Consider the following 27,075-nt stretch of genomic DNA (forward strand, 5'->3'; position numbering starts at 1 on the left):
ATTGTTTCTGAAAATATGCCTGTAGTCTTCTGTACGCCATGTTGCTTAAAGTTTCCATAAGATTTCTGTGATTTAAGATTTTCCTTTGCTGTGTGAACTGTTCGTTTGGGTGTAGCATGTGATAGTTCTGTTTGGACATGTCCAAAGAGAAGCAAATGAGATAGAAGTGTTTCAACCACTACTTTCTCATCAGTGGGTTTTTAGGTGATCACTGTATTTATGCTGCTTCGGTGTAAAAGAACTTATATTGTCTGTATAAAGTCTAAAGACTTTCATTTGTTCTATAAAATGGCAAAAACAGGTTTGTTTGCTGGAGCATTATCTATTTCACAGATATGATGCTTAGATACTATATAAAATACATATTTAAGGACATCATTTTATCTGATTTTATTGGATAGCTTGTCATCATTCTTAAGTCACTGAAAACATATTTCAAGAGGCGTATTTGGCACATTTCAAATATGAAAAAATAAATATTTTGATACCCTTTAGTTAAAAACAAATTGTTGGTATTGTGATTTACAGTATAACCTTTAAATCTTTACAAGAGATAATTGCTGCTTTTTCATCAGAATACAACTATTCAGCACATTGTTGCTTCTTAATTTATTCTGAGAAGTTCTAAGCTTTCTTGGAGCTAAAACTACAGAGTTTTGAAAATAGGTTCTTTTTGACTTTTATTTTTTGGGGGGCTTAAAGGATTCATGCAATTCTCTCATTTTTACCGTTGAATGACTTACCTACATGCAAGTTCTGTATGTCAGAAAGCTCTGAGTAATGTTAGCGTGTTATTCATAGCTAATTGTTTTCTGTAAGAGAAGGTGTATTTTGCAGTTGGCAAATGGTTTATATGAATGATACACTGTCCTCATCTGCAGATGGTGTTTATGCTAACTTTGTATAGTTTACTATTGTCAGTTAGTTTAAGTACAGGATTTGGCATCTCTTGTGCGTTTACGGATTTAAAATGTGTATGAAACAGAAGAATTTTCAGTGCTAACTGCTTGCCTGTAGAGAAACTCAGTAACAGTAGTATAAAATACTGCCTTCTATAAAGTTGTACCTTTTGTTGTGAGGCACATATTTCAGATAGTGGTGCTTCCTGAGTTTTATATTAAGAAGCATAAGGGAATTGATAGTGGATGTGATGTTGCTTTTTAATCTTGAAGTGAAGTAGGCTAGTATGTGGCATTCACTTAGATGTTGGGCTTTTTTCCTAACAGAAAGCTAATCATCACACTGGGTAAGAAGCAGAAAAGAAAAAACGAATCTTCAGATGAGTTTTCTGATGCTAAGCACACTACACAGCGGGCACTGAAAGATGAAGACTCACAGGTAAATCTTCAGAATTTTTCCCTTCTAAATTTCTGTGTTGTTACTTCTACAGGTCTTTTCCTCCACTCACTTCCCAAAAGTTACACTCCTTTTGACACAGTGACAGTTCCTCTCTCACTGCTCTTTTTCATAGGTAGAACTTCACATTATAAGCTACTTATCCCAGTTGAAAATCAGAAAATCCTACAGTTTAGAGTCCCCTGTCTGTAATGGGACATCAGCACCCTGCTTGTATTTGTTTAATTTTAGTACAGAAGTCCATAGATTTGAGACAGTAAATACTCACCTGTTGAGCTGGTAGTTAGACCTGATCTTTGCTTTGGCTGACTTTGTGGAGAGAATGCAGAGAATGCCTAATAGAAGGAATATTTTTCAGTTAAAACTGGCTCTGGAGAACACTTTAAAAGGCTGGTTTCAGACTTTACTGTTTTTTTCTGTGCTCTGCTTCTGTAGAAACATAAAGAACTGTTTTCTTAGGGTGTTGGATCTGAAGGGAACAATGATCAATACACCGATAGGCTCTAGTTGCTTGTGTAAGACTTCTAAAGGAGAAGTACCAGATGAAGAATCAAAGTGGTGGAGTCATTCCCTCGAGGATTATCTGCCTTATAACTTTTTTCCTGCATTTATTTTATGCATTGCTCTAATATAATAGTAGCCTAGCTAATTATTTACAAAAACAATGCACAAAAAAGTATGAATATGAGATTATTTCTTATTTATGTGTATGTTAGTAGCAGAATTATAGCTTTCTTCCTTTAGGGCAAAATACATTAAAAGTAAGGGTATATGTGTAAGTACACAGTTTTATGTCCTGTGACATCCGCGGAGATTAAATCAATATTCATAACAAGGTTGAGTAAAAATTAATTGCATTATTTGATTATAATGTCAGAAAACAATTACGAGATACCGAGTTGACCTTTACTATTTCACAGATGATAACGCTGTGAGGAAAAAGGATCAGAAGCCTTTTTCCAGAATGATGTTATATTAACTTAAGTGGTATTTTCTCTAAGTAGAGGTTACTTGGAAGGATTCTTGAGTTTATTTATTTCTCAGGGAGTTTGTCTTGGTATCGAAAGTCTGTTCAGTACACCGAAGGAGCTGACAGCAGGTTTGGTTGTTCTGAAGTGCTGTAACTTATCAGTAGTGCTCTGTAATGAGGTATACATTTGTAGGCTAAAAATACAATACAAAAGACTGAAGATAATTTTTTTTTTTTGTCATTGCTTTTGGTGTTTTGAATATTTGAGTTTTAGCATGACAAGGGTAGTTTTTAATTCTAGTGTGGTTAGACAGGGAATATCATCAAATTGAGTGATCTGGTGTGAAGGGAACAGTGGGTAGAGAGAATACAGGGTGGCATGGGATAGAAAAAATGATACTGCTGAATATCACACCACTGCACTGTCTGTCTTCAAAGGAGTTTGGGAGAAGCATAAAAGGAAAGTTGTAAGTTGCTGTGTTTCACTGATTCATTCCCTCTAGTTCTAGAACATTTTCATTATTTTCTTTTCCTATTGCAAATAGCTGTCTGTTTCTAAGCTCAGGGGGGCAATTTTAGGTTTTTTGGTTGGTTTTTTTCCTGTAATTCATTTTGTATGTTTAGTTTCCCAGGAAGTGTCTTCCTTAAATACATTGATTTATTTCTTGTGTTCTTTAGAGCATTTTTTTATAACCATGCTTCTTAGCTTAGGGAAATACAAAGGGTTTTTTTCAAACAACTCGGGTTATGTATTAATATGTCAGACAACATTCAGCTATTGATGATTTGTTAATCACTTAACACTTCAAGAAAAGTCATCATGAGAAGGATTGAAAACACCTGTTAATGCCTCATTAGGTTTTGAAAAAGTCAGTAAATAATGAATAAAACTTGAACCTCGTTCTTAATCCTTCTTTTTGTAATTCATACATCATTTTTCATTGCTCCTGTTAGCTGGCACTTAAAAAAATGAAAATCTACTGTCAGCAGACTGTTGTTGATTTAGCTATAATGTGACAGACAATCACTTTTTAGTGAAGAACAGCTAGTCTGGCTACATTATTGTGGAAAGCTGGTTGAGTCATTCCACATACTCAGCTTCTACAGAAGAATGGTGATGCCTGGTTTTGATTTTTACTGTGTATGTTACTGTTACTACTCTACCTTTTTTTAACAACTCCACTTGTTTTAACAACTACCTACAACATGTAGTTGTTAAAACATAGCCAGACCAATGGCTGAATTTAACAGTCAGGAAGAAAGTTCCTTTGCTGCAATCTTCCTGTTCCTTAATATCTGCTCTGAAGAAGCCAGTATGACTACAGGGTTTGGGGTTTTGTTCTATTCACAACTTAACTTTTCTCCTAACTGATTACTGCAGTGTATTGCAACCAGCAGTGGCACCTTCTTAAAAATATGCTTTGCCATGTAGCACAACAGAATTAATTTATTTTGTAGACTCTTTTATTTTGCTGATTTAATTTTTGTAATGATAATTCTCAAAAGCAGATTGCAGTATTTTTAAGCAGTAGCTAACTAGTTTGATTCTGCTATCATTACTTACCCAATAAACTTATGAATTAATCTCATGGTTAAATACATTGGTACTGAGGAGTGGAAAGGATATGCAGTATCCTAATAATCTAAGTTCTTGGAACTTAAACAGTGAGTCAGGAGGAATTGCTCTCTTAGACTGAACATTATTTCTCCAGCTGGAACTTAGTGTCCTCAGATTCTTGCAGAAATAAGAGTGGAAAATTAGAGAGAAACCGCAAAGTAAGCAGAATACTGCTGTTAAGTTTGATTAACGTGGAGGAGAAAACAAATACATTAGCAAGCAAAAAGCTTCATTAGCCATCAAATCAGCAATCTGTTCAATATGATCTAATGAAAATGTTCATGATTTTTTTGATAGTGCTGGTGTTTGGTAGGGACACTTCAGCATGTTTTGTTGTTCACTGGGATAATTGAATTGGATGTTAACACACTGCTGTTACACTGCATTATGAAATTGCTGTTGAACTACTGATGCTATGGGAGATCTGTTATATATCAGCTTTGTTTCCATGCTGTGAAAATATTGTTCCATGTTTGCTTTTTGAACTCTAAAAATTATAAGCATCAAATGTTTATATGGAATGGGAGGGGAGGGGGAGTCATTTATCACAAATAGTGTATGGCTACTTCTGTCCCTCTGTGATTCACATGCTTCATGTTTTCTACCAAATATTGGCATTTAGTTTTAGATGTATCTAAAGTATTACTTAGAGTGCCCCCAGACTTGCAATTCATGTTAGAGGCAGTTTTTGGTAAAATCTCTTTTTTTTCTCCCCTGTCCCACCCCGCACCCCCACCCTCCCCCACCCTCCCCCGCTGCATGCAGAAGAGAAGATCAAATCGTCAAGTTAAAAGGAAAAAATATGCAGAAGAAGGAGAAGGAAAACAATCAGAAGAAGAAGCTAAAGTTTCTGCGAAAATGAAAAAGAATTCTGCCCCTTTACCTGCTGAACAGCCTTTACAGTTGTTTGTTGTAAGTGAAAATTAGCTTGGTCTGTAGTGGGAACTTTCCATTTGTCTCCAGTAGTTCAGTGAATGAAGGTCATAACTTGGAAGGAAAACATTGCTATTACTAAGTAATGGTTTATTTAATGTGGCATCTTGCTAGTATCTTGAAAACTCGAAGAAATTGCTTATTACTTTTTTATGATTTTCTGTTCTAAACATTTGTTGACCTAGCCAAAGTTAAGGACAAGACTAAGACTAGGAGTATCTTAAATAGTGTTAGGCTGCGTAGGCATATGAAGAAGCTCTATGCCACTGTTATGACTTTGAGAAGTATAAAATTCTTTGAGCCTATGGGGATCTCTGCTTATTGAGTTTTTTTTTTTTAAAGGAAACTCCTCTCTTTTTTTGCCCCCTTTGGGTTTCCACTTCACTGTTCAGCTTGTTACAGCTATGATAATCAAACTTACTGTTGAGCCATTCTAGGTAAATAAAGTGGCAGGTAAGAAACAGGGGAAAAAGTGTTCATGAGATGTTAGGAGTGCCAAAAGTTTTAAGGAAGGAGAAAGATAGCATGGTTGAGAACAAATCAGAGTACAGGGAAGGTGACTATTGACTGGAAGCAACCTTTAAAGATCAGCTCTTTATCCCTGGAACCACAGGTTCAGTCTTGGCAGAGCAAAGTAACCCTTATCTGTGTCACACCTAAGACATGCTGGAATTCCCAGGCATGACCTTGTCTACCTGATTTGGCAGCATGTTTGTTATCTGTGTTCAGAGTAAACCTATTACATTGAGTTTGACACATGCTGGTTTTGTTTTTGGTTTTGTTGTTTTAGCCTGTCTGCCAAAGTCCTTATTTTTCCATATCTTTATAATGGAATTCTAGCTATGTCCACTGCATCAGGTCACCTCAGCAGGTCATTCACAGTGAGTCTTTGTCTGGAAAGCTTCAATCACCATTGCTTGTACATTGCGTTTGGCAGGTGACCACTGCATCTGATGTTCTTTGGAAGTGCCAAACTTACTGTACTTTAGCATGCATATAGACCTGGCTTTTAAATTTTACTTCCAGATTGTTAAAGAGAACACTCCTGGTCAAATTTACCTTTATTGTTGATCTTCTAACAAGCCACTTGTGTTTGAAGGTATTAAGCCTGATCAGCTTGAAGTGAGGACATTTACTGCAATTTATAATGTCATTTTTTCCCTGTTTTAAGCCTGAACAGTTTGAAGAGAGGGCTTTTACTACAATTTCTGTTATTGTTTTCCTGCATTTATAGGAAAATCCAAGTGAAGAAGATGCAGCAATTGTAGACAAAATCTTATCCTCCAGGGTAATAAAAAAAGAAGTAAGTGATTATCATGGGATAAAACTGCTTATTTGAAAAAGCGGTTTGTATCTGTCATTAAACATTTACCATGAATTTCCTTTCCTAGGTATCTGCTGGGATGACAGTAGAAACAGAAGAGTTTTTTGTAAAATACAAGAACTAGTAAGTACTAAAAAGTTGTTTCATTGGAGGTATTGTCTAAAATAAGTACCTTATACATCTTCTAAAGTTTTGTATTGTTGAAGATTAATTTATAACTAGATTTTGTCATCTTTAGATATTTTTCTTTACAAATTTAATCTTAAAATTGCTAAGAATCTGTATTACATCCTTAGTAATAACTTTAGAATTATCAGGATTGTGAAACCAGCACTGACCAATAAGATATCAGCCATTATTGCGAGAAGAACAGAATTTTCAGAGAAGACAAGTTTATTAAATTCATCAGGGGCTATGTGCCTCAGGCTAATTTTAATTTCATGAATTTAAATCAGAGTTATTTTGTGAACCTATATTAGATTTAGTGTCATACATTTAGGAGAGGTTGATGTAGGAGTTGGTCTTACTGTTTCAAAAAGGAAAAAAAACCTCGTAGCAATAGAAAGGATTTTACGTCAGAAGCAGAAAATAAAAAAGAATAAAGAAAAGGATTTTTTTCCATGTTTTCCTATTTTAAATTTTATACCTAACTTACTGTCACTACACAGTTCTTAATGTTGAAAATACAAGCACTTTTTCAGTTCTACATATGTGAGTAATTTCATTGGATTCTTGCTAATAGATGTGATTCCTGTGAGATTCTGGATTCACATGTTTCTGGAGACCATTTAGCTCTTGTTTTCTGAAAGGGTAAAGTCTGTCTTTCCATCTGAGAATAGGTAATACCCAGCAGTAGCCCTTCTTTATTTCTATCATTCCTTTAGACAGCTTAAAAAGTGATGAAAACATATTAAAAAGGGGGGGAGTGAGGGAGAGGTATCTGTACTTCTGGCAAACCAATCTGACTTCAGAAAGTCTTGCTTTGGATGCAGTTAAGATGCATAGGTACTGGTGCTCATGCTTCCCTCCTTCCTTTGGCTATTACTTTGTGCTTCTCTCCCAACCCAATCTGATGACCTGTTCTTTTTTGCCATGGGCTCATCTGTGTAGTGCAGCAGTACCTGTGAAAAGATGTTCACATGTAGTATATGAAAAAGATCCAATATATTAAGTACTTTATATCTCTGGCTACTTTCTGATAGAGTTGTCAAATTTTAAACATGATTTATTTAAGCTCACTTTAAATACACTCATTTCTCTTCTTAGGACACATGAAATAAATCTGTGAATCCGCGGAATTCTATGGATCCTAGCCCAAAAGCACTGCCTTAACTAGATGCTCTAAGACAATTATTTGGAAGAATAAATCTTTGATGTTTAGAGTGAATTCTGTCTTAAATGATGAAGTGTTCTTAGAGGGAAAATCTGGTTTATAAAATAGATTATTTTAACTTTATATTAAAAATAGTAAGCTTTTGCTTTCACTAATACATTGATGTTAATCTCTCTAATTTTAGCTCTTATCTCCACTGTGAGTGGGCCACAGAACAACAGCTTTTAAAGGATAAAAGAATCCAGCAGAAAATAAAACGATTCAAACTAAGGCAAGCACAAAGAGCTCACTTTTTTGCAGATGTGAGTATGAAATAGATAACTAAATAAGCTTTTTTTCCTTCTAAAATTGTGATTAAGGGCTTGCTTGTAAGTAGAACAGCTGGATGTTGATCAGTAGAAATTAGCCATTGGGGTTGGGATTTTGGTTGGAGCAGGTTGGGTTATTTTTGTTTCAAGTAATTTTAAAAGAAGGGTCTTCCTGAGTTGCTGGACTGTTCTGACATGCATGCTTAAAATTGTGACAGGGTAACTACTTAAAAGTGGTAAGGAGGGGAAGATTGTTAGTAGGGCTAGTGTCTCTACTCTGTGACTCTTTCAAGACAGCACTTAATCCCTGAATGACTGCATTTTCTATTTTAATGCCAGATACCTCCTCAGTGCCCATCGCCAAAAAAAAAACCTAGGAGGGAGTATCTTAAAAAATGAAAGTGCAAAAGCTTTGGTTGTTTCCAACTGCCAAATTCATTTTGCATATGATTAGACATGGTCATATACCAGCTTTTTTTTTTTTTGTTTGTTTCTCTGCTGATCTTACTGCTCTTGCATTGCAGATGGAAGAAGAACCTTTTAATCCTGACTATGTTGAAGTAGATCGGGTATTAGAAGTATCTCTTTGTGAAGATAAGGACACTGGTGAGGTAAATACATCTTAAAGCAAGTGAAGAAGATACAACTCCAAGCAGTTTTTGATAACAGTGGGGGTTTTTTAGCAGATTTCAGAGTAGCACCTTAATGATTTCAAGCTTCCATAATATTTTTAATGATACATGACAATCTTCTCATTTGCTATGCTAGTCATGTATTTTGCAATAGAAATCAAGAGTTCCAATGGCTTGTATTTGTATTGGTATTAATAGGTCATACAATAGTACTTGAAGTACTTCTTCTGGAAGGCTCTTACAGAACAAACACATAAAATCAGAAAATTAAAGAAAACTGAAAAACAAATCAAGCAAATAAATGGCTTAAATTCAGAAAGTCTCTGAAGCAGGCAGAGAACAAAACTGACAGTTGCTTATTAAGTCTGTGGGAATAGCTATGATGCTTATTTTGTTCTTCTAGACAGCAAAATGAGCAGATTTTTATCCAGTGATTTCTGTGTTAATCTTCCTAAAGCAGGTTTGAGAGTTGAAATTATTTTTCATTCTATGCAGCAAATTTGCTGTTATTACACTTTTTAGGAAAACACGTATTGTTATCAGACTTTGCCCAAGATTGTGGAAGTTCAAATTTGATTTCATTTTAAGATATTTATTTACTGAATTTAAATAAGATAATCTGCATTGGTTCCATCTTTTGAGACTTTTCCTAAATTCTGGTCAACCTGTAACGCTTTCTGTTTTGACGAGAAGACCTTTGTTTTTGAAACTTAAGAAAGTTCTTTGGTTTAGGTAGGTTGGTTTGTACAGTGGAGGAAGTGTTCTGGGTAGCACCTCTCTAGTCTAGTAAACGCTAGTTTGTGGAAATGTGGCAAACATCACAAATGTAGTAATTTATCTTTCCTAAGACAAAGATCTACTTGTGGATAAGCGGAATTAAAAAGTACTGCAGGGGTCTACAACAAGTAACAGGGTATGAGAAATCAAGGATAAGTAAGCAGATAACAAGATACAGTATTTTAAATATTATCAGAAATGTGCTTCTGTCCCCAGCTCTCATGCTAGCTAGTTACTCAAATACTAAGGCATATTAGCAGTCTGTATACTAAATTAAAAGCTGATAACATTCAGAATTTTCTTCTGCAGCCTGTTATTTACTATTTAGTAAAATGGTGTTCGTTGCCATATGAAGACAGTACGTGGGAGCTGAAAGAAGATGTAGATCAAGCAAAAATAGAAGAATTTGAACAATTGCAAGCTTCCCGGCCTGACTCCAGGAGATTGGTAAAATTACACCTAATTTACTTGTCTGTCTTAGCAAATTGGATATGTTTTTTTTCAACTTTAAACTTCTGTGTTAAAACATAAGGCTTATTGGCATTCTGTGTAAAGGTTTTCTGTGTTTTGTTACCTATGAAAAATTATATTTTCAGGTATGCATAGATAAATACTTTAATCTGTTAGTCTGTTAAAAAGAATGTTTAGGGAAAAATGTTGCTATATAGCTATAACTTTCTTTGAGTGAGGAGCAGTACATTGAAACTGGCTATCACAGAATCTAAACACTATTAAGACAAGGAGGAAACAGAATATAAGCATCCTTTACATAACAAACAGGGTTAAGTCTTGTGCTTTGACACTGAAGGAAATTGGCAAACGAGATCTGTCAAACAGATTCCATAATTACTTCCTGCTTTTATTTTTCTTCTTGTCTAAATGGCTAGCTGAAAGGAAGAAAAATGCATCTAATAAAGAAAATGTGTTTTATCTGTAAATTATGAATCTTCTGTCTTACAGAGCAGGAGAAAACAAAATACTTCTATTTGAAGTCCTGTGTGTCATTGTCAGAGTGGGACAAGTGTCGTGTGTGTTGCAGTACCACACTTGTTCTAACTTATTTTATACAACTGATGAATACTCACAGTGTTCTGATCTGTTGGCTTTGGTTTTAAGTTTTTCCATCTATGGATAATGACAGTAGTCACGATTAACGTGTTCGCATTATATTTAGTTAATTTTTCTAGTATTTATTTTAAATCCTGCCATTTGGGCATGTGGGAAGAAGGGCTTTTTATACCTCTCTGTTGCCATATTTGGCTTTGAGAGAAAACGATGACTAGAGAACTAAAGTGCACCTGTACAACTGAGAGTCATCTTAGCATCAGCAACAAGTATTTTCTGTTCCAGGCTCCACCAATTACAGCAGCCGTGCGAGTGGGAGTGTGGCTGCTCCTGTTGTGGGGGAGTGGACAGATGGGTGTTTTGAGAGAGGGGAGGAAGCCACAGCTGCTGGGGAGGGGCAGGTACTGTGCAGAGATGGGTATCAGGTGATGCTGACATTGGCAAGAAAGGGATACAAAATTCAACTCTGAAATTCAGAGCTGGCAGATCAGGCCACATGAGTCTAGAGTGAATGCAAGCTTTTATAAAAACTGAGAAATGGGGGGAGTGCAGCTGATCATAAAAGCTCATAACTAAAAAAATTTCGCTTGAATGTGTGGGTTTCTTCAAGGTACAAAACAGAAGCTATTCCAGGAGATTGTTTTCCAGTAGAAATCCTGCCTCATATCAGTCAAGAACTTCAAAATTTCTCTGCTAAGTTGCCTGCTAAGCTAATGGCCAGACAGTCGAGTCTCTAGGCTTGGGAATTGATGTGTGTTTATGTAGCTTCTCAGCTTTCTGTTAGCTTGCTAGGGACATTATGATGATGTATTGTAATACTGCTACAGCCTGTTTCATCCTGTCCTTTGCATCATGATCTTGCATGTGCTTAGAATGTCTTCCATCCAATATCGTGGTGAAATTGATTCAGGGAACTAAACCACTTATGAGTCTACTTGTTTGTGTTCTTGGTGTTGGCTTCCTGAATCGGCCGACTGTGAGATTGAGTGATCAGGGTTGACCACCGCAAGTGCTAAAAAGGGCAGGATCACAGCAACTCAGTGCAGATTGTCCATACAGCTTCAGGGTAGTGTCAGCAGCCAGCCTTACTCAAGACTTTGAGGATTTTGGTAGTCCCAAATACTCAGTTATAGGACAGGTGTTCTTAGAGCTTCCAGAGTGAAACTTAATACGTTCTTGAAGTTTCTTGTATAAGTGAATTAGTGTGTCAAATTGCCAGTGCCATGCTATTTGCATTCTTAGTTTTAGAAATGAGTTGCTTGATATTATTAATTTAAAAAGTACTACTTTATATTGATAAATAAATACAAATTTCAGGTTTCCACGGACTATTTAATTAGTAAGTAAAGTTAATGCCTTTGTAGTTTTAGGGTTGAATAATTACATTCTAAATCTAAGTTGTTGCACTTTGGAAATAATGGGTTAAAATGTTTTGGAAAACAAAGCATGTACCAATTTGCACATGTATTAATCCTTCCTTTAAAGGACCGACCACCTCCAAACTCCTGGCAGAAGATAGAACACTCCAGGGAATATAAAAATGGCAATCAGCTCAGGGAATATCAACTGGAAGGACTTAACTGGCTCCTGTTCAACTGGTACAATAGGTATATCCATGGAATGTTTTTTAATGTAAACTTTTAACCACATGGTGTGAACCAATATTACAGGGGATGAATACAGTTTGAGTTAAATTTATCTTAACCTCTCTGCTTATAGCTCAAAGGTTGTAACTGGAAAAAATAATTTCTGTTCCTTTGGGTGTCCCAAGTATGTTTTGACCCACAAGAATAACAAAAAGCAAATCTTAAAAGATTATAACATAATTGAAAATACATTTTCAAGGCCTGTGAGGTAATTAAAGCAAAAAACAACTTCCACCAAAGTACAAGCTTTCAGAATTTTTGGAACAGTTAGGAAAATCTTGTGTATTTCAAAATAATTTCTAGGATTAGTTCTAATAGGATTATCTCTCTTCAAATTACCCAAATAAAGGTATGTTTCTTCAAAATTAAGGCTAATAAATAATTGTGTTTTCTATGTTGTAAACTAAAGGTAACTTTTGTTAAAGCTGTGATACATTAACAGGAATATAATAGCTTTCAAGATTTTTTTCCCAGAACAATGCATTTTCTTTGTATCTAAATTGGATTTCTATTCATTAATCTTCTGCTTGATTTCTAAATGTCAGTTGCCTGTCCTCTATAGAGATGATGTCAGAGAGCATGATTTCACCATACTGTTTAATTCTTAGGAACTACATAGCTGTGTGAGCAGGTGTGCAAATAACTTGAAGGGCTGGAATGTATGGCTGAGGGTGAGCACCTAGTGGTATTTCATATAGTAATCTGGTTATATGCATCTGTCTTCAATTCTGGAAACAAGAAGGGAAATTTGGCAGTAATGCTATAATGTGTTCCTTTTATGTGAGTGTAGCTGGAATGCTTCCCATCTGTGACTTTCAGGGAATCTTCATTAATTTCTAGCAGTTTTGTCAAGGTTAATGTTAAAGATAGGAAATCTGATTGATTGGAATTCATTAATTATGGCCAGTACAGCTCCAAAAGAATACTTTTTGAATCTTTTTCTAGGAGAACCTAATGGAATATTCTCAGGTTTTGCCAGTGCTAAACATGATTGAAAGCTTGTAATATTGTGTGCTCAGTTAACCTAACCAGGGAAAGTTTGCAAGCATCTTTTACCGTGCCCCAGTTTTGACTATTTGACAAAAGGAAGTGCGGCAGAAGGGCCAGGAGACCTCCTTGGATGGATAAGGAGATGCTGAGGAAAATTCAAAGGAAAAAAGAGGCTTATAAAAAATGGAAGCAAGGACAGGCAGCCTGGGTAGGGTACGGGGATGTTGTCCGGGAAGCTAGGGAGCAGGTTAGGAAGGCTAAGGCCCAGTTAGAATTAAACCTAGCCAGGGATGTTAAGGATAACAGGAAGGGATTCTACAGGTACGTAGCAAACAAAAAACAGACTAGGGACAAAATAGGCCCCCTGAGGAAGCTTTCGGGAGAACTGGCTACACAGGATTTGGAGAAGGCTGAGGTTCTCAATGACTTCTTTGCCTTGGTCTTCACTGGCAAAGGCTCTGACTGCACCACCCAGGTCTTAGAAGGTAGACGCAGGGACTGTGAGAATGAAGACCTTGGGCCCACTGTAGGAGAGGATCTGGTTCGAGACCATCTTAAGAACCTGAACGGGCACAAGTCCGTGGGACCTGATGGAATCCATCCATGGCTCGAAGGAGGTGATCCTGCCCCTCTACTCTGCTCTTGTGAGACCTCACCTGGAGTATTGTGTGCAGTTCTGGTGTCCTCAACATAAAAAGGACATGGAACTGCTGGAACAAGTGCAGAGGAGGGCCACGAGCATGATCAGGGGGCTGGAGCACCTCCTGTATGAAGACAGGCTGAGAAAGTTGGGGCTTTTCAGCCTGGAGAAGAGAAGGCTGCGTGGAGACCTCATAGCAGCCTTCCAGTATCTGAAGGGGGCCTATAGGGATGCTGGGGAGGGACTCTTCGTCAGGGACTGTAGTGACAGGACAAGGGGTAACGGGTTAGAACTTAAAGAGAGGAAGTTTAGATTGGATATAAGGAGGAAGTTCTTTCCTGTTAGGGTGGTGAGACACTGGAATCAGTTGCCCAGGGAGGTTGTGAGTGCTCCATCCCTGGTGGTGTTCAAGGCCAGGCTGGATGAAGCCTTGGGTGGGATGGTCTAGTGTGAGGTGTCCCTGCCCATGGCAAGTTGGTTGGAACTAGATGATCTTGAGGTTCTTTCCAACCCTAACTGTTCTATGATTCTATGATTCTGTGACAACTTGACTTTGTTTTTATAAATCACCCATTTTGAGTAGCAGCTTTAGTGTCTGTACTTTCTCTGATGCTAATCACAAATATATTTTGTTTTCAGGCGAAATTGCATTTTAGCGGATGAAATGGGTCTTGGCAAAACCATTCAGTCAATTACATTCCTCTATGAAATCCTCCTGGCTGGTATAAGAGGGCCTTTTCTGATCATAGCTCCGCTTTCCACCATAGCAAACTGGGAAAGAGAATTTCGCACGTGGACTGACCTTAATGTTGTAGTGTATCATGGAAGCATGATCAGCAGGCAGATGATTCAGCAGTATGAAATGTACTTCAGGGATTCACAGGTAATCTAATGAGACTTGTGCGCTGTAACCTACCCAAAACCTGTTTCTGGTAGTAGTAATGAAAGCATACTTTACATTGTCCTTACATACGTCTTACTGAAGGTCATTTTTCATCCCTTGATGTGTTAGTTAAGCTTTTTACATATCAAAATCTTTAGCATATCCTTACTGAGTAAATTTTGTGGAAGTGGTTGCAGCAAGGTACAGGTTGTTTTTAGTATGCTGAGTAATTCTGCAATTGAATAGCAGTGACGCTGGTACTCGTGTGGAGATTAAAGTGTGCACAGATGGTTGCAGTTGGGTCCTGAATATGAAAAGCAGTGAGAACAGAAGTACAGCTGATTAAGCTGTACATTACCTTTATGTAGCTGTTGATTTCCTTTTTCCTATCTTTGTCTGTGTACAGTTTGCTTTTCTGCCTGAAGTACTTCACATTAAATGACATGGAAAACCCCTTGAAATTTGACTCTTCTAAAATGTTGGGGGTTTGTTTTTGGTTGGGGTTTTTTTCCCATTCTGTATTTTTTGTATAAATAAACGTTTTATAAATCGTGATTGAAACATTGTGCTTCTACAGAACTGATAAGGCTCAAAACATTCAAAACTCTTCTTTTTTAAGTAGTACTAAATATTAAAATGACATTCTCATTCTCCAGTGACTTACTGTGTGCTGCCTTATTGAAGGCCTTACATATATTCTCATTGTCAGACCAACTAAGTAGAGTAAGCTGGGTAAAAAGTGTTCATTTAGTTCTCAGGTGATACTTACATTACTTACTGTATGAATGCTAAATGTGTCACCGTCATCTGTTTTGATTGACTGAATGTAAGGCTTTTGCTGTGATTTAGTCTTTCAGATTTTCCTAGGGTTAAAAATGTGATTTTATTTACATACACCTTTTTGAAACAGTTCTATTAGCTGGTTGTAACTGTAATTTAAAAGTGCTTTAAAGTTCACAGTGGGTTAGACAATATTGGATTTGTGGCTGTGGATAATTACTCATTAATATTAATTACAGAGTTATAGAGATAAAATACATGTTTATGGAATGACAAAACAACTTACAATATAAAATCCCATGTCTGTTGATAAAACTTCAACAACAAAAATCTTTAAATTAAATACATTTGAGGTAATATAACAACTTCTGTGTGTTGATGAATCTCTAGGGACGTATCATTCGAGGTACCTACAGATTCCAAGCCATTATCACAACTTTTGAAATGATTCTTGGTGGGTGCCCAGAGTTAAATGCAATTGAGTGGCGGTGCGTTATTATTGATGAAGCTCACAGACTGAAGAACAAAAACTGCAAACTCTTGGAAGGACTAAAATTAATGAACCTTGTGAGTAACATTTCACTTTTGGGGTTTGATTCCTATTAAGTACAATGCGACAATAAATCACAAGTTTTGTGCAAGTTTTAAACAAGTTCTTTAACAATAAAAGCAAGTAGCAGAGTTTAAAGGGGAATTATTGTCTAGTCCTCTAGTTAAGGTTTTATTTGACTTAGTGAAATACTTTAAAAAGCAGATACTACCATCAATCTTGAGGCTTCTGTTGCATTACTACAAGACCCACCATGACTAGTTTTGCATTGTTTAATTGACCTTATTATTTTGATACACTCGTTGCTAATGGTTCTCAGTAGTCATCTTGTTTGCTTTCTGATACATGCTTGGTGTGTGTATTTTCCACACAGTAGGGAGGATTATACATACATGAATATGACAAGTGCAGTTGTTCAGTCATTTCTTCATTACAGATGTAGGAAGTCAGGATTTAAAGAAAAGCTAGTAGAAAATACTCAGTGTTGTTCTTGATAAGTCTGTTTATCTGTATTACGTGTGTTCATAGTTACATGCAGAACTGGTGTTTTCAGGTTTTGACACTGAGACTTGACACAGGAGTTTTTGCAAATATGTGCACATACAGTCATGTAAGTTTCTTGTTTCCTATTGTAGGAGCATAAAGTGCTGTTAACGGGTACCCCGCTGCAGAACACAGTAGAAGAACTATTTAGCCTCCTTCATTTTCTTGAACCATTGCGGTTTCCTGCTGAATCTACATTCATGCAAGAATTTGGAGACCTTAAAACAGAGGAACAGGTATTGCATGTTGCATAAGTTCATTTTGAGCTTCAGTGTGTAAAAGTGACTTCCCTGAAGGCAAAAGTTTTGTTTTGGATAGTAATGGTTCTTGCTTCCTACCCTCCCTTTCACTTGCCATGTATCATTTGTAAGGTCTTTAGTCATGCAGTTTCTCTAAACTCTGCAGGCAGTAGAAACCAGCGAAGTATGAAATTTTATATTAAAGAATTACTTTTACTTTTTTGGGCCAGTTTTGAGAATTTAGCAACTAGTGAGAATAATAAAAACTGAAGTTTTCTGCTTTGCAGGCAGAACCTTTGCAGACAAATGTTTAAAAGGTACTTTTTTTTTTTTTTTTTTTTTGAGTACGTTAAAAACGTTTTTTAGTCATTTGAGGTTAAAAATAAGGCAAGATGCCACCTGGCAAGTATTTTATGTAAGTCTAGGAAAAAAATTAATGATAAGGAGATCAAAAATGTTTCATTAAACGACACTGTTACTTTTCATTTTCTGACAAACTGTTGTATTTCATTTAGGTTCAGAAACTACAAGCTATCCTGAAACCTATGATGCTCAGACGATTAAAGGAAGATGTAGAAAAAAAGCTGGCTCCTAAAGAAGAAACTATAATTGAAGTAGAACTAACTAATATTCAGAAGAAATATTATCGTGCAATTTTGGAGAAAAATTTTGCTTTCTTATCCAAAGGAGCAGGACAAGCAAATGTACCCAATCTGGTTAACACCATGATGGAACTCAGAAAGTGTTGTAATCACCCTTACCTCATCAAAGGTAAATACATGCTAAAGACTGATGGGGGTTATTTTATTTTATTTTTTTTTTATTTTGCTACTTTTGTGCTTTCATTTAAAATATATCAGAACTTTTATTGTAGTTCTCAAACGCTTTCATCAGACTTTCCAAGGAGTGGATTAGGTGGAAGCATGTTTTTTATAGGCGTAAGGCAAAGTCGTGAGGCAGTTGCATATTTGAGGCCTGAAATGTGAACTTGTTTTGTAGGATTTCACAGAATATTTAGAAGCAATTATCTCATGGAAATATTACATCTCTTGGAAAGCAGTATGAAAAATTCCTAGAGCTAACTTTAAATGCTTCTTGCTAGTGATATGGTCTGTGTCTGTCTTCATTGCCTTTCCCAATTTGTGTGGTTTTCCTGCTTGCAAGAAAATATACTTTAAGCTCTTGAAGTTTCTGCTGTGATTTCAGTTGTAGTAGGACTTCAGAAAAATCACAGAATTGTAGAATAAACTAGGTTGGAAAAGACCTTTAAGATCATGAAGTCCAACAGTCTTCAAAATATTGTCTTAAGATTCATGTCCCATTTAAAATATCACAGAGACAAAAGAACTTGTGGGTTTTAGTTGTTTGTTTTTTTTATACAACACATAAGAACAAGTATTTTCATTTTTGCAGTTGTGGGGGTTACCTCTTTCTAGGTGTACTAGAACGTGCTCTGTGGTGCTCTGCTTAAAAACTGAACACTACTTAAGTACTACTTACAGACATAGATGTTCTTGCTAGACTTCAGATCCATCCAGAACTTTGTTCTGTCTCCAGCAGTGACTAATAGGATGATATTTAGAGTATAAGCACTGATTTAGGTAACCTAGCCTTCTATGTATATGGAGTATTTGTGTAGATACACCTATAGATAGACAAATAAATTTTTTGATAGGTGCTGAAGAGAAAATCCTTGGGGAGTTCAAAGAAACATACAGCCCAAGTGCTCCAGACTTCCATCTGCAAGCAATGATCCAGTCTGCTGGTAAATTGGTTCTTATTGATAAACTTCTTCCAAAAATGAAAGCAGGAGGCCACAAAGTCCTTATCTTCTCTCAAATGGTACGCTGCCTTGATATATTAGAGGATTACCTTATACATAAAAGGTAAGATATTGCATGTTCTGTCTCCTATATTATATTGTTCTCTGTGGGCATATCTTTGAATATTAGTGCAGGATTAGTGATTACAGCAAACCAAAGGTGGGAAATTTTTCTTTCTGACTAATCACTGTAACTTGCTATAGTGGCTTGCCACTTCTTCACCAACAAATTAAAAACTTCAGAAAACTAAAGGGAGGTTGTTGAGTAAACTATGTGCCTTTGTCTCCAGATCAGGAGAATAAAACTTAACACCAGTGTAACAGTAGAAGAAGGCACTACTTTATTGCAGCACTGGATGCTAGGTGGAATTTCCACAAATCAGGCACACCCAGTGCTGATTTCATTGTTACATTTGTGCACAAAAATTACAAGGTAGTACACTCCCAGTTGCAATGATTGGTTAGTGATTTGCATACAGTTATATCTGCAGTGTCATTCTCTTCTGTTACTACACTTGCGCAGGGGAAGGGTCTTCACCTGGGCAAGGGTCTAATCAATTTGTGGGTGTGTTTTTTTAGGATTATAATGAAGGCAGTTTACATCAGGTCACCTTTAAAGTAAGTTTTGTTGCCAGGTTGGCTAGCTAGATTTCTGCTTTGCCAGGTTGTCACATAACTCATCCTGTATACAATAGACCCTAGGTGCTTTGGTTATGCTCTAGAGAGCAAGAACTAAGGCTAACATATCAAGAGAACAGGGACTTAAAGCAACACAGCATCTGATTTCAAATAACAGCACACCATGCTGACATAAAGGCTAACTTCTTAAATCAAGATGTTCCTTTAGATAACTGTAACAAACACAAAGCATAGAAAGATGCAGTAAAATTTAAGATAATCTGCAACACCATCAGTTTGTTGCCTTTTCTATTAAATGTTTTAGTATGTATGTACTGTTTATACATTGCCTGTCAGAAGGCAAGTAAGTTAAAGCTCAGGGTTGCTCATCCAAACCCTGGAAAGCATATAGTGTGTTTTTCGTTTACATCTTGTTGAACTTTGACCAGGCAGGGGTAATGCAGCTCCTTATTCCTAGCAGAATTTAAGTACAAAATGGTAAACAACTGGAGGCTTGCTTTTTATTAATGTAAAAATAAAATTTTGCTTCCCAGCTCTCCTAAATTATTACTGCTTTGAATTTTGGAGCACAACTGAACTGCTAGCCATAAAGCAGCTCCTTAGCTTGGCTTTTGCTGTCGCATACAGTAGCATCCTTTGATTATATTGTTGACTCTACAGGAACCTAAGAGCTTAATTTTAAACACGTGACTAAGACTCTACAGGAACCTAAGAGCTTAATTTTAAATACGTGACTAAATAATATGTGTAAAGCTTTAGCTCATAAAATCTCACCTTAACCTTGGTTAGAATCAACTGTTGCTATATCAACCTGAAAAAAATATTAAAAGGCATAGTTCTGGGTTTTTAATGGTCTAGTTGTTGGGATGTACATGTTGCTTTGAAGTGTGTATTTGTAGGTAAACTACCTAGTAATATAGAGTTAACACATTAAAAAATAAAAATCAGTGAAAATGTCAAGCCTTCCTGCAGTGGATACTGGAACACATTAGTAGATTATATAAATTCATCACAAAAGGGGATTTTACTATAACTTCTGTGCTTCTATGTTTTTTGTTCCTTAAAGAAGTCTATTTGAACTGTGAGCTCAACAGTTTTTCTATGCTTGATTTTAATAGGCCAATTTTATAGTAGAGTCTAGTACGGAAAATATTCTGTAAAGTAGTAACATCTAGACTAGTGCATCATATCTGCAGGTAGAATCTTCTGAAATCCATAGGTGAAACTTTCTTTATGCTACTGTTTGATTAGAAATGTTAGAGTGCACACATGATTAGACTTCATACTTAACAGAATTCCTGACTGTAGGAGGTGGCTGATTGCCAGAATGCCTGTGGTCCTGTGGATGCTGTGCCATTTTATAGCTGATTAGAAGGAAAATGGTTTTGAGGCTTTTTGACTAGTAGATACATATTCAGCATCTTATTCCATATACAATTTACAGAAGCATTTGCTCCCGTTTTAAGTGTTTCACTTGATTTCAGAAGTTTCAAGGGAGTCTTTGTAACTATCGAAGATAAGAAAAATGACAGTTCTACTTCAGGCTTTTAAAGTTACTGGTTTTAGTTTAGGAAGCTCTGGATTCATTGATGCCTTGATAAAGGCTGTTAGAGGTGCTGTCACGTAATTTTATTCCATTTCTCTTAATCTTGACAGAATCAATATGCAGTTTGTCCAGTGACAGCTCACTAGGGACTACTTTCAGCCGGTTACTTGGCTGCCCCTAACACATGTAGACAATTTGGTATATAATACAAAAGATCACTTTTGTGCTAGTGTGACCTCAGGGTGGGGTGGGGGGTGCGGGGTGGGGTGGGATCTAAACGTAGCAGCATAGGAAAAACTTGTCCGCATGGGACTTCAGGTTATGCTGTGTTTTAATGCAGCTAACTACCCTGGCAATACATGTTTCCTAGTATGTATAATCAGGTACTTGCTTTAATGAAGGAAGTTCAGAAGAACTATTCTTAAAATGCTCCGTGTTTGGACATGCTGATGTGTATTGGTACTACACATAACGCAAGTTCTGTTGTGATCCCTGGTTATGTTACCCTCTGATAATCAAAGTTAGTTGATATCACTTTTATTCACTGTAAAGAATAAATATGCAAGCAGGAGATCTGTTCTAATCCCTCTTTGCGTGTGTGTGTATCTCTGGCAATTTTCAGATACTTATATGAGCGAATTGATGGGCGAGTACGAGGCAACCTCAGACAAGCTGCCATTGACCGGTTCAGCAAACCAGATTCCGACCGTTTTGTTTTCCTTCTGTGTACCAGAGCTGGTGGTTTGGGCATTAATTTGACTGCAGCAGATACGTGTATAATTTTTGATTCTGATTGGAATCCTCAAAATGATCTGCAGGTAAATTCCTTTGAGCATAATAGTGAAGCCTAAGAAGTCAAACTTGGTTGAAACAAAAATTGGTCACTTGGAATATTGTCTCCATTTTGAACAAGCATAATTTTAGAACGTTCAGTTTTTTTAAGGCCAATATTTAATGTTTCTTGATGAATACTTTCTACTTAGATGGGAGACGTCTTCTGGGTTTGGTTGTATTCTAACATTTTCTTTCATGTTGATTACTCTTTGAAAGCACAGCACAGGTAAACTGAGTCAGTGAGTTGATAAAACTCGTAAGACTTCGATGATACTTTGAACCAGGGGATTAGATTTTGCGTATACTGACTAATACAGTTCATGGAAATAGAGCTGTTTAGCTAAAACATAGGAGTAATGTGTTTTAAGAAACATAATTTGAATTAATCAAATCTAGGAGTTGGTTGCTGAAATTGAATCCAATCTCAAGTCACAACTCCTTTACCATTTATATTTGGAGATCAGATAACTTAAGAACTAGCATGTCTTTTTATGTAGTGTTACTAGAAGAGAAATACCATCCAGTAGCATTCAGCACAGATCATTTATCTCCATTTACTTATCACACTGTTTTTAGAAAACTGTTTACAATGCAGAAAATGTCTGGTAGCTTCCATTTACTTATGTGAGTTGACTTCATTTGGCGTTCGTGGTGTTATTCATCAGACTCTGTTACAACAGAAACAATTTCTTAATAGTGTCTTATTCCTAGATAAGTCTAAATTCTTGCTGCTGTTCTGTTCTCCCTCAAAAGGCTCAAGCCCGTTGTCACAGGATTGGTCAGAACAAAGCAGTGAAGGTCTACAGACTGATAACGCGGAACTCCTATGAAAGAGAGATGTTTGACAGAGCAAGTCTGAAACTGGGACTAGATAAAGCTGTCTTACAGAGTATGAGTGGAAGAGAAAACAGTGTTGGTGGTGTATGTAGACATTTCTTGAAATAACTTTGCTTTGGTAATCATGTGGGAACTATTTTAAATTACAAAAGCTACCATTTCTCTGTCATTTGCATTTGGGTTATGCAGACTAACAGTGTAATTGACATAATTTTATATGTAGTCACTTACTCTGATAAGTGTTGCTATTTCTTGCTTCTTAAGGTCCAAGGTAGGTAATGTCAAAGTGAAAACAAGGAGAAAAGTTTCCCTTTGTTTCCTTGTATCTTCTCATATTAACATAATATGTTACTTTAAGATGAGATTTACATCTAGTACTAATAGGTAATTTTTCTAATTTGTGTTCATCACAGTGTTGGAACAGCCAAAACAAAAATGACACATACTTGTAAAAATGTGAACTGTAACCACATAAAAAAGTTATTTCAGCTGCCAGCCAGACTGTTCTCTTAGCTTTTAATGATCTAGATTTTTAGTTTATAAATTGTAAGGCAGAGTTCAGTTGTAGAAGCAGTGGAAAGGGGAATAGAAAAGACTGCGGGGAATTTTTTTCCTAACTATCTAAAACCTATTTTCTTTGCTCAGATCCAACAACTCTCCAAAAAAGAAATCGAAGACTTGCTTCGAAGAGGTGCATATGGTGCCATTATGGATGAAGAAGATGAAGGCTCTAAATTCTGTGAGGAAGACATTGACCAAATTCTGCAGCGTCGTACTAAAACTATCACGATTGAATCAGAAGGAAGGGGCTCCACGTTTGCCAAGGTGCGGAAGCAGCAAGTTGTTCTTTGACACTATAGAGCTGTAAATGTAACCAACGTTGTAAAGCTTATGCTTTCAAAAAAAAAGTCATGTTTACTTATATTTAATGTGTGTGTGTGTTAAAAACATTTTTTGTGTTCTTTCATCTGTCTGTGTGTTTATACTAACATGCACATAGCAAAGTCAGTGTTGTACATACAGATTGTGTAAATGCCAGATGCAAAGAGCATGTATGAGGAAAGATGAGTAATAGCAGTGTGCTGCTTTTTGAAAAGGCTAGGATTTATGTGAGGTACAATGGACTGCATTAACCGAAAATATTAAAACAGCTTTGTATATCCGTGTATCTGTTTGTATTCAAGTACATTAAGTAGGGGAAAATGTATATAAGACAATAATAAGATGAAAAATTGTCAAGCTTATTTTAGAAATGCCTACACATAGGGTATAGTTTGAATCTTGAGCTTTGTGGTAGGAGTTTGAAAAGCAAAATATAAAAGCTTCTGAAATAGTAAGGGTAGAGAGACTGTGTGTGTATATATATATATTATATGTATATATATATTATATATGTATGTATATACGTGTGTGTGTGCATGGGGAGGGCTGAGAGTGTAAGGTCTTAGGAGCAATAGTCTAGAATAAAATTGGACTGATACTTTATAGTTTTTGGTGGGGAGGAGAAAAACAGTAATATCATAGCATTCAAAAAACATGCTGGAAAATCAGATGAACAGAACAAAAGGTAAGTTTGGACTCCTTAATTTCCAACGTAATTGTAAATACGAATCAGAACAAAAACTCAAGTAAATGAAAATTAAAAAAATAAAATTAAAAATATAACTTAGATTGGAATTGGGGTGCTTCGTGAATGCAGTTGCGACAGTTCTCCGTCCCACCAAAGGCAAAGCAAAAAAAACTTGTAAGAATGTAATGTATATTTATCATAGTTAAAATAATATTTATAACTTAGATTCTCTTGTCTCTTGCCTATTGTGGCTTAATTAAGAAACAGACTTCTAAAGATGATCATCATCACTATCTTTGTTATCAGAAGACTTAGGAATTTTTACATGTTTCTACTTTTTTTTCCAAAAGCAGTGAATTAAGGGTTTTAAAATGCCTTCTGAAATTAAGCTTGTTTCGTGCTCTCAGGCTTTGATTGTTGGTAGGTTAAACACTCCTTTGAAATTTCCCTCAAGCAAGTACTTTTGCATGAGATGAAATCCCCAAATGCTGATAAGCCTCTTCAAAACATTGTTTTCTTCCATTCAAGTAATTTAGATTCAGACATACAGGAATCTTGCTGCTTAATGTTCTTCTCTCCTGATGGTGCATAAGAGTTCATTTGATTTTTCTGATATATTATGGATCTGATTTAAAAAATTAAGGGGGAGGAGGACTTTTGAGTTCTTCACACTGTAAGTAGGGTCTGAATTCTTAACAGCTGCTTGAGAGACTTTTGATGAAATAAGTTGATACAGTCTTTGCAGCACCGAAGTATTCAAACTTGACAGACTTTCGGTGTATGATGTTGGTAAGATTTATATTTATTTCTTACAGGCTAGTTTTGTTGCATCTGGAAACAGGACTGACATTTCACTAGATGATCCCAACTTCTGGCAGAAATGGGCCAAAAAAGCAGAAATAGATATAGATGCCATCAGTGGTAGAGTAAGTACTTCTCTTTTTAACACGTTTTTTCAAGTATGTGCTTGCTGTTGAATTCTGCAATAGTACGTGTAGAATTTCTGGTGCTTTTTGTTTACTGTTTCAACAAATCAGACTTTCTTGTGGTGGTTAGTTGGTGCATGGTTAATCAACCTGCTGAGAGCTTTAGTATTTCCTAGCTACCTCCTGTCCTGAAAGAGTCTGGGGGTCTTTGATTGTTGTTGAAGGACTGGAAATGGTTTGAAAGTGTGTAAATGTTCTGGTTGCCCTGTTTCTGTCTGTAAATTCTATGCTGGAATCTGCAAAATAGCTGACTGATAATTCTGTCAGTTTTATAATACTGGACATTGTGTGCTATACTTTAAGACATTCCCGCGCAGTTGGCTCTAAGAAGGTTTTGCCCCTTTTTATTTACAGAGACTGCATCATGGTCTGTGTAAGTATTAAGCTCAGATAAGGTATTCAGTATTGTTTATAACTAATGTACTGGCATCATGGTATGAAACTCAGTTTTTGTTGCCTTAAATACCACAAAACGTTTTACTTGCTTTATGGGTGTTTAATGTGATTTCTTTACAAAATACTTACTGACAATAATGCCGATTTTTCAATTGTCAAATATTGACAATAATATCAGTATTTATTGACATTAGATTGAAATTGTTCTTTCTGAATTGAAGCCATCTACTTAGAAACAGTTGGTAAGTTTTTCTTCTGATATGATTTGTTGGAAATTTTGCAGAACAGCCTGGTTATTGATACCCCAAGAATCAGGAAACAAACACGGCCCTTCAGTGCTACAAAGGATGAGCTGGCCGAGTTGTCTGAGGTGGAGAGTGAGGGTGATGAAAAACCAAAACTCCGCAGGCCCTGTGACCGTTCCAATGGATATGGAAGAACAGAGTGCTTTCGGGTGGAAAAAAACTTGCTGGTCTATGGGTATTGTATACATCTTTCTTAATTCTCGGAAGTTTTTAAAAAGTACTATTTTTTATGTACTAAATGTTATTTTGGAGTAACTTTTAGCTATAGTGACAATTACCTGGTGTATATAGAATTTACCTAGAATATAAATTTATGTGAATTTATCATGCATCCTTATAAATCTTTCTGACAATTTGCAATTGAAGAAATGTTAAAGAGAGGTGGAAACTTCTGCAAAGGAGGTAATGATATTTAACATGGGCACTGCAGTCGTCTCTCTAAAAATCATTACATTAAGTGCTGAAGGAGGCTCAGAACTGTAAACAAATATCTGAAATAAAAGCTTGGTAGGTGACTTAATGTTCATAATTGTAGAACATCTTGCACTCCCATGAGATGCAGAGAGGAACTGAAATCTCAGCCAGTTATTTTAAACATGCTTAAATTGGGCATGTTGTGTTGGAAATAAAATCTTAGGTCTTCTCTTACCTACCTTGTGTTTGCTTATCAGTATGAGTTCCCATCAGTTTTGGGTCTTAGAAGCCATATTTTTTTACAGTAATCCATATTCTTGTTAACAGGTAGGTTTTGTTAAAACTGTTTGTTTAAGTATATCGGAGTTTTGTCACAAATGCTATTTTCGTGTTTCCACTCAATAGCTTAAGGTGAAGGAAAAAAAGTGGAAAGACATACATTTTACAGAGATTTGTAATAGAAATGCATAGGCTGTCCAAGCATTCTGAGTTTGAAGTGCTGATCTGCGTGTCACTTTTGACTAGGTGGGGTCGATGGAGAGAAATTTTGTCACATGGCCGCTTCAAGAGACAGCTGAATGAACAGGATGTGGAGATAATCTGCCGAGCTCTGTTAGCCTATTGTCTTGTTCACTACAGAGGGGATGAGAAAATAAAAAGTTTTATATGGGATCTTATTACACCAACAGAGGATGGGCAAACACGAGAGTTGCAGAATCACCTTGGTAAGTTCTTCTGTGTTTCTGCAGTTAAATACCTTCATATAGTATGTCTGTGGCACTGAGATAAAATTAGCTAAGAATTTTGTGTGTCCTAATTCGAATAAAGGAAATATATTCCAGATATGCAGTTCAACTGATAGGAAAAGAAGTGTCATTCCTGCTTTGCCTTCTGTTTGCTAGCTTACCCAAATGGACTGGTGTGCTCTGTGTAAGCTTTATTTCTATTTCAGTTCATAAAAACCTGCCCTGTTTCACAGTAGGTGAAATCACACTGTGCTTTCATTCCCCCTCTCCTGCTTTGTCCTTAGCTGATGAAATGTACTCCAGAGATGCTCTAAGAAACAACAGAAGAAAAACCCTCAAATCCAAACACTGTGACACTAGTATATTTTCTGCACTGCAGGTCCCAATACTGGC

At 36.3% G+C, this 27,075-nt stretch overlaps 1 protein-coding gene across 3 annotated transcripts in view; it reads left to right on the forward strand.

The window, feature by feature from the left end:
• Positions 1–27,075, forward strand: part of CHD9 (chromodomain helicase DNA binding protein 9) — a 101,595-nt gene that overhangs the window by 52,912 nt on the left and 21,608 nt on the right. For all 3 annotated transcript variants that reach the window (XM_065661312.1, XM_065661314.1, XM_065661313.1), the window contains exons 5-23: positions 1,227–1,338; positions 4,710–4,856; positions 6,112–6,180; positions 6,269–6,324; positions 7,719–7,836; positions 8,367–8,453; positions 9,561–9,698; positions 11,802–11,923; positions 14,232–14,475; positions 15,646–15,822; positions 16,441–16,584; positions 17,103–17,358; positions 18,263–18,473; positions 21,217–21,412; positions 22,182–22,349; positions 22,911–23,090; positions 24,651–24,761; positions 25,501–25,697; positions 26,462–26,661. In XM_065661312.1, coding sequence (XP_065517384.1) covers positions 1,227–1,338; positions 4,710–4,856; positions 6,112–6,180; positions 6,269–6,324; positions 7,719–7,836; positions 8,367–8,453; positions 9,561–9,698; positions 11,802–11,923; positions 14,232–14,475; positions 15,646–15,822; positions 16,441–16,584; positions 17,103–17,358; positions 18,263–18,473; positions 21,217–21,412; positions 22,182–22,349; positions 22,911–23,090; positions 24,651–24,761; positions 25,501–25,697; positions 26,462–26,661 — 2,933 coding nt within the window. The remainder of the gene's footprint in view (positions 1–1,226; positions 1,339–4,709; positions 4,857–6,111; positions 6,181–6,268; positions 6,325–7,718; positions 7,837–8,366; positions 8,454–9,560; positions 9,699–11,801; positions 11,924–14,231; positions 14,476–15,645; positions 15,823–16,440; positions 16,585–17,102; positions 17,359–18,262; positions 18,474–21,216; positions 21,413–22,181; positions 22,350–22,910; positions 23,091–24,650; positions 24,762–25,500; positions 25,698–26,461; positions 26,662–27,075) is intronic.

The sequence above is a fragment of the Lathamus discolor genome, chromosome Z (genome assembly GCF_037157495.1).
Source record: "Lathamus discolor isolate bLatDis1 chromosome Z, bLatDis1.hap1, whole genome shotgun sequence".
NCBI classification, from domain to species: domain Eukaryota; kingdom Metazoa; phylum Chordata; class Aves; order Psittaciformes; family Psittacidae; genus Lathamus; species Lathamus discolor.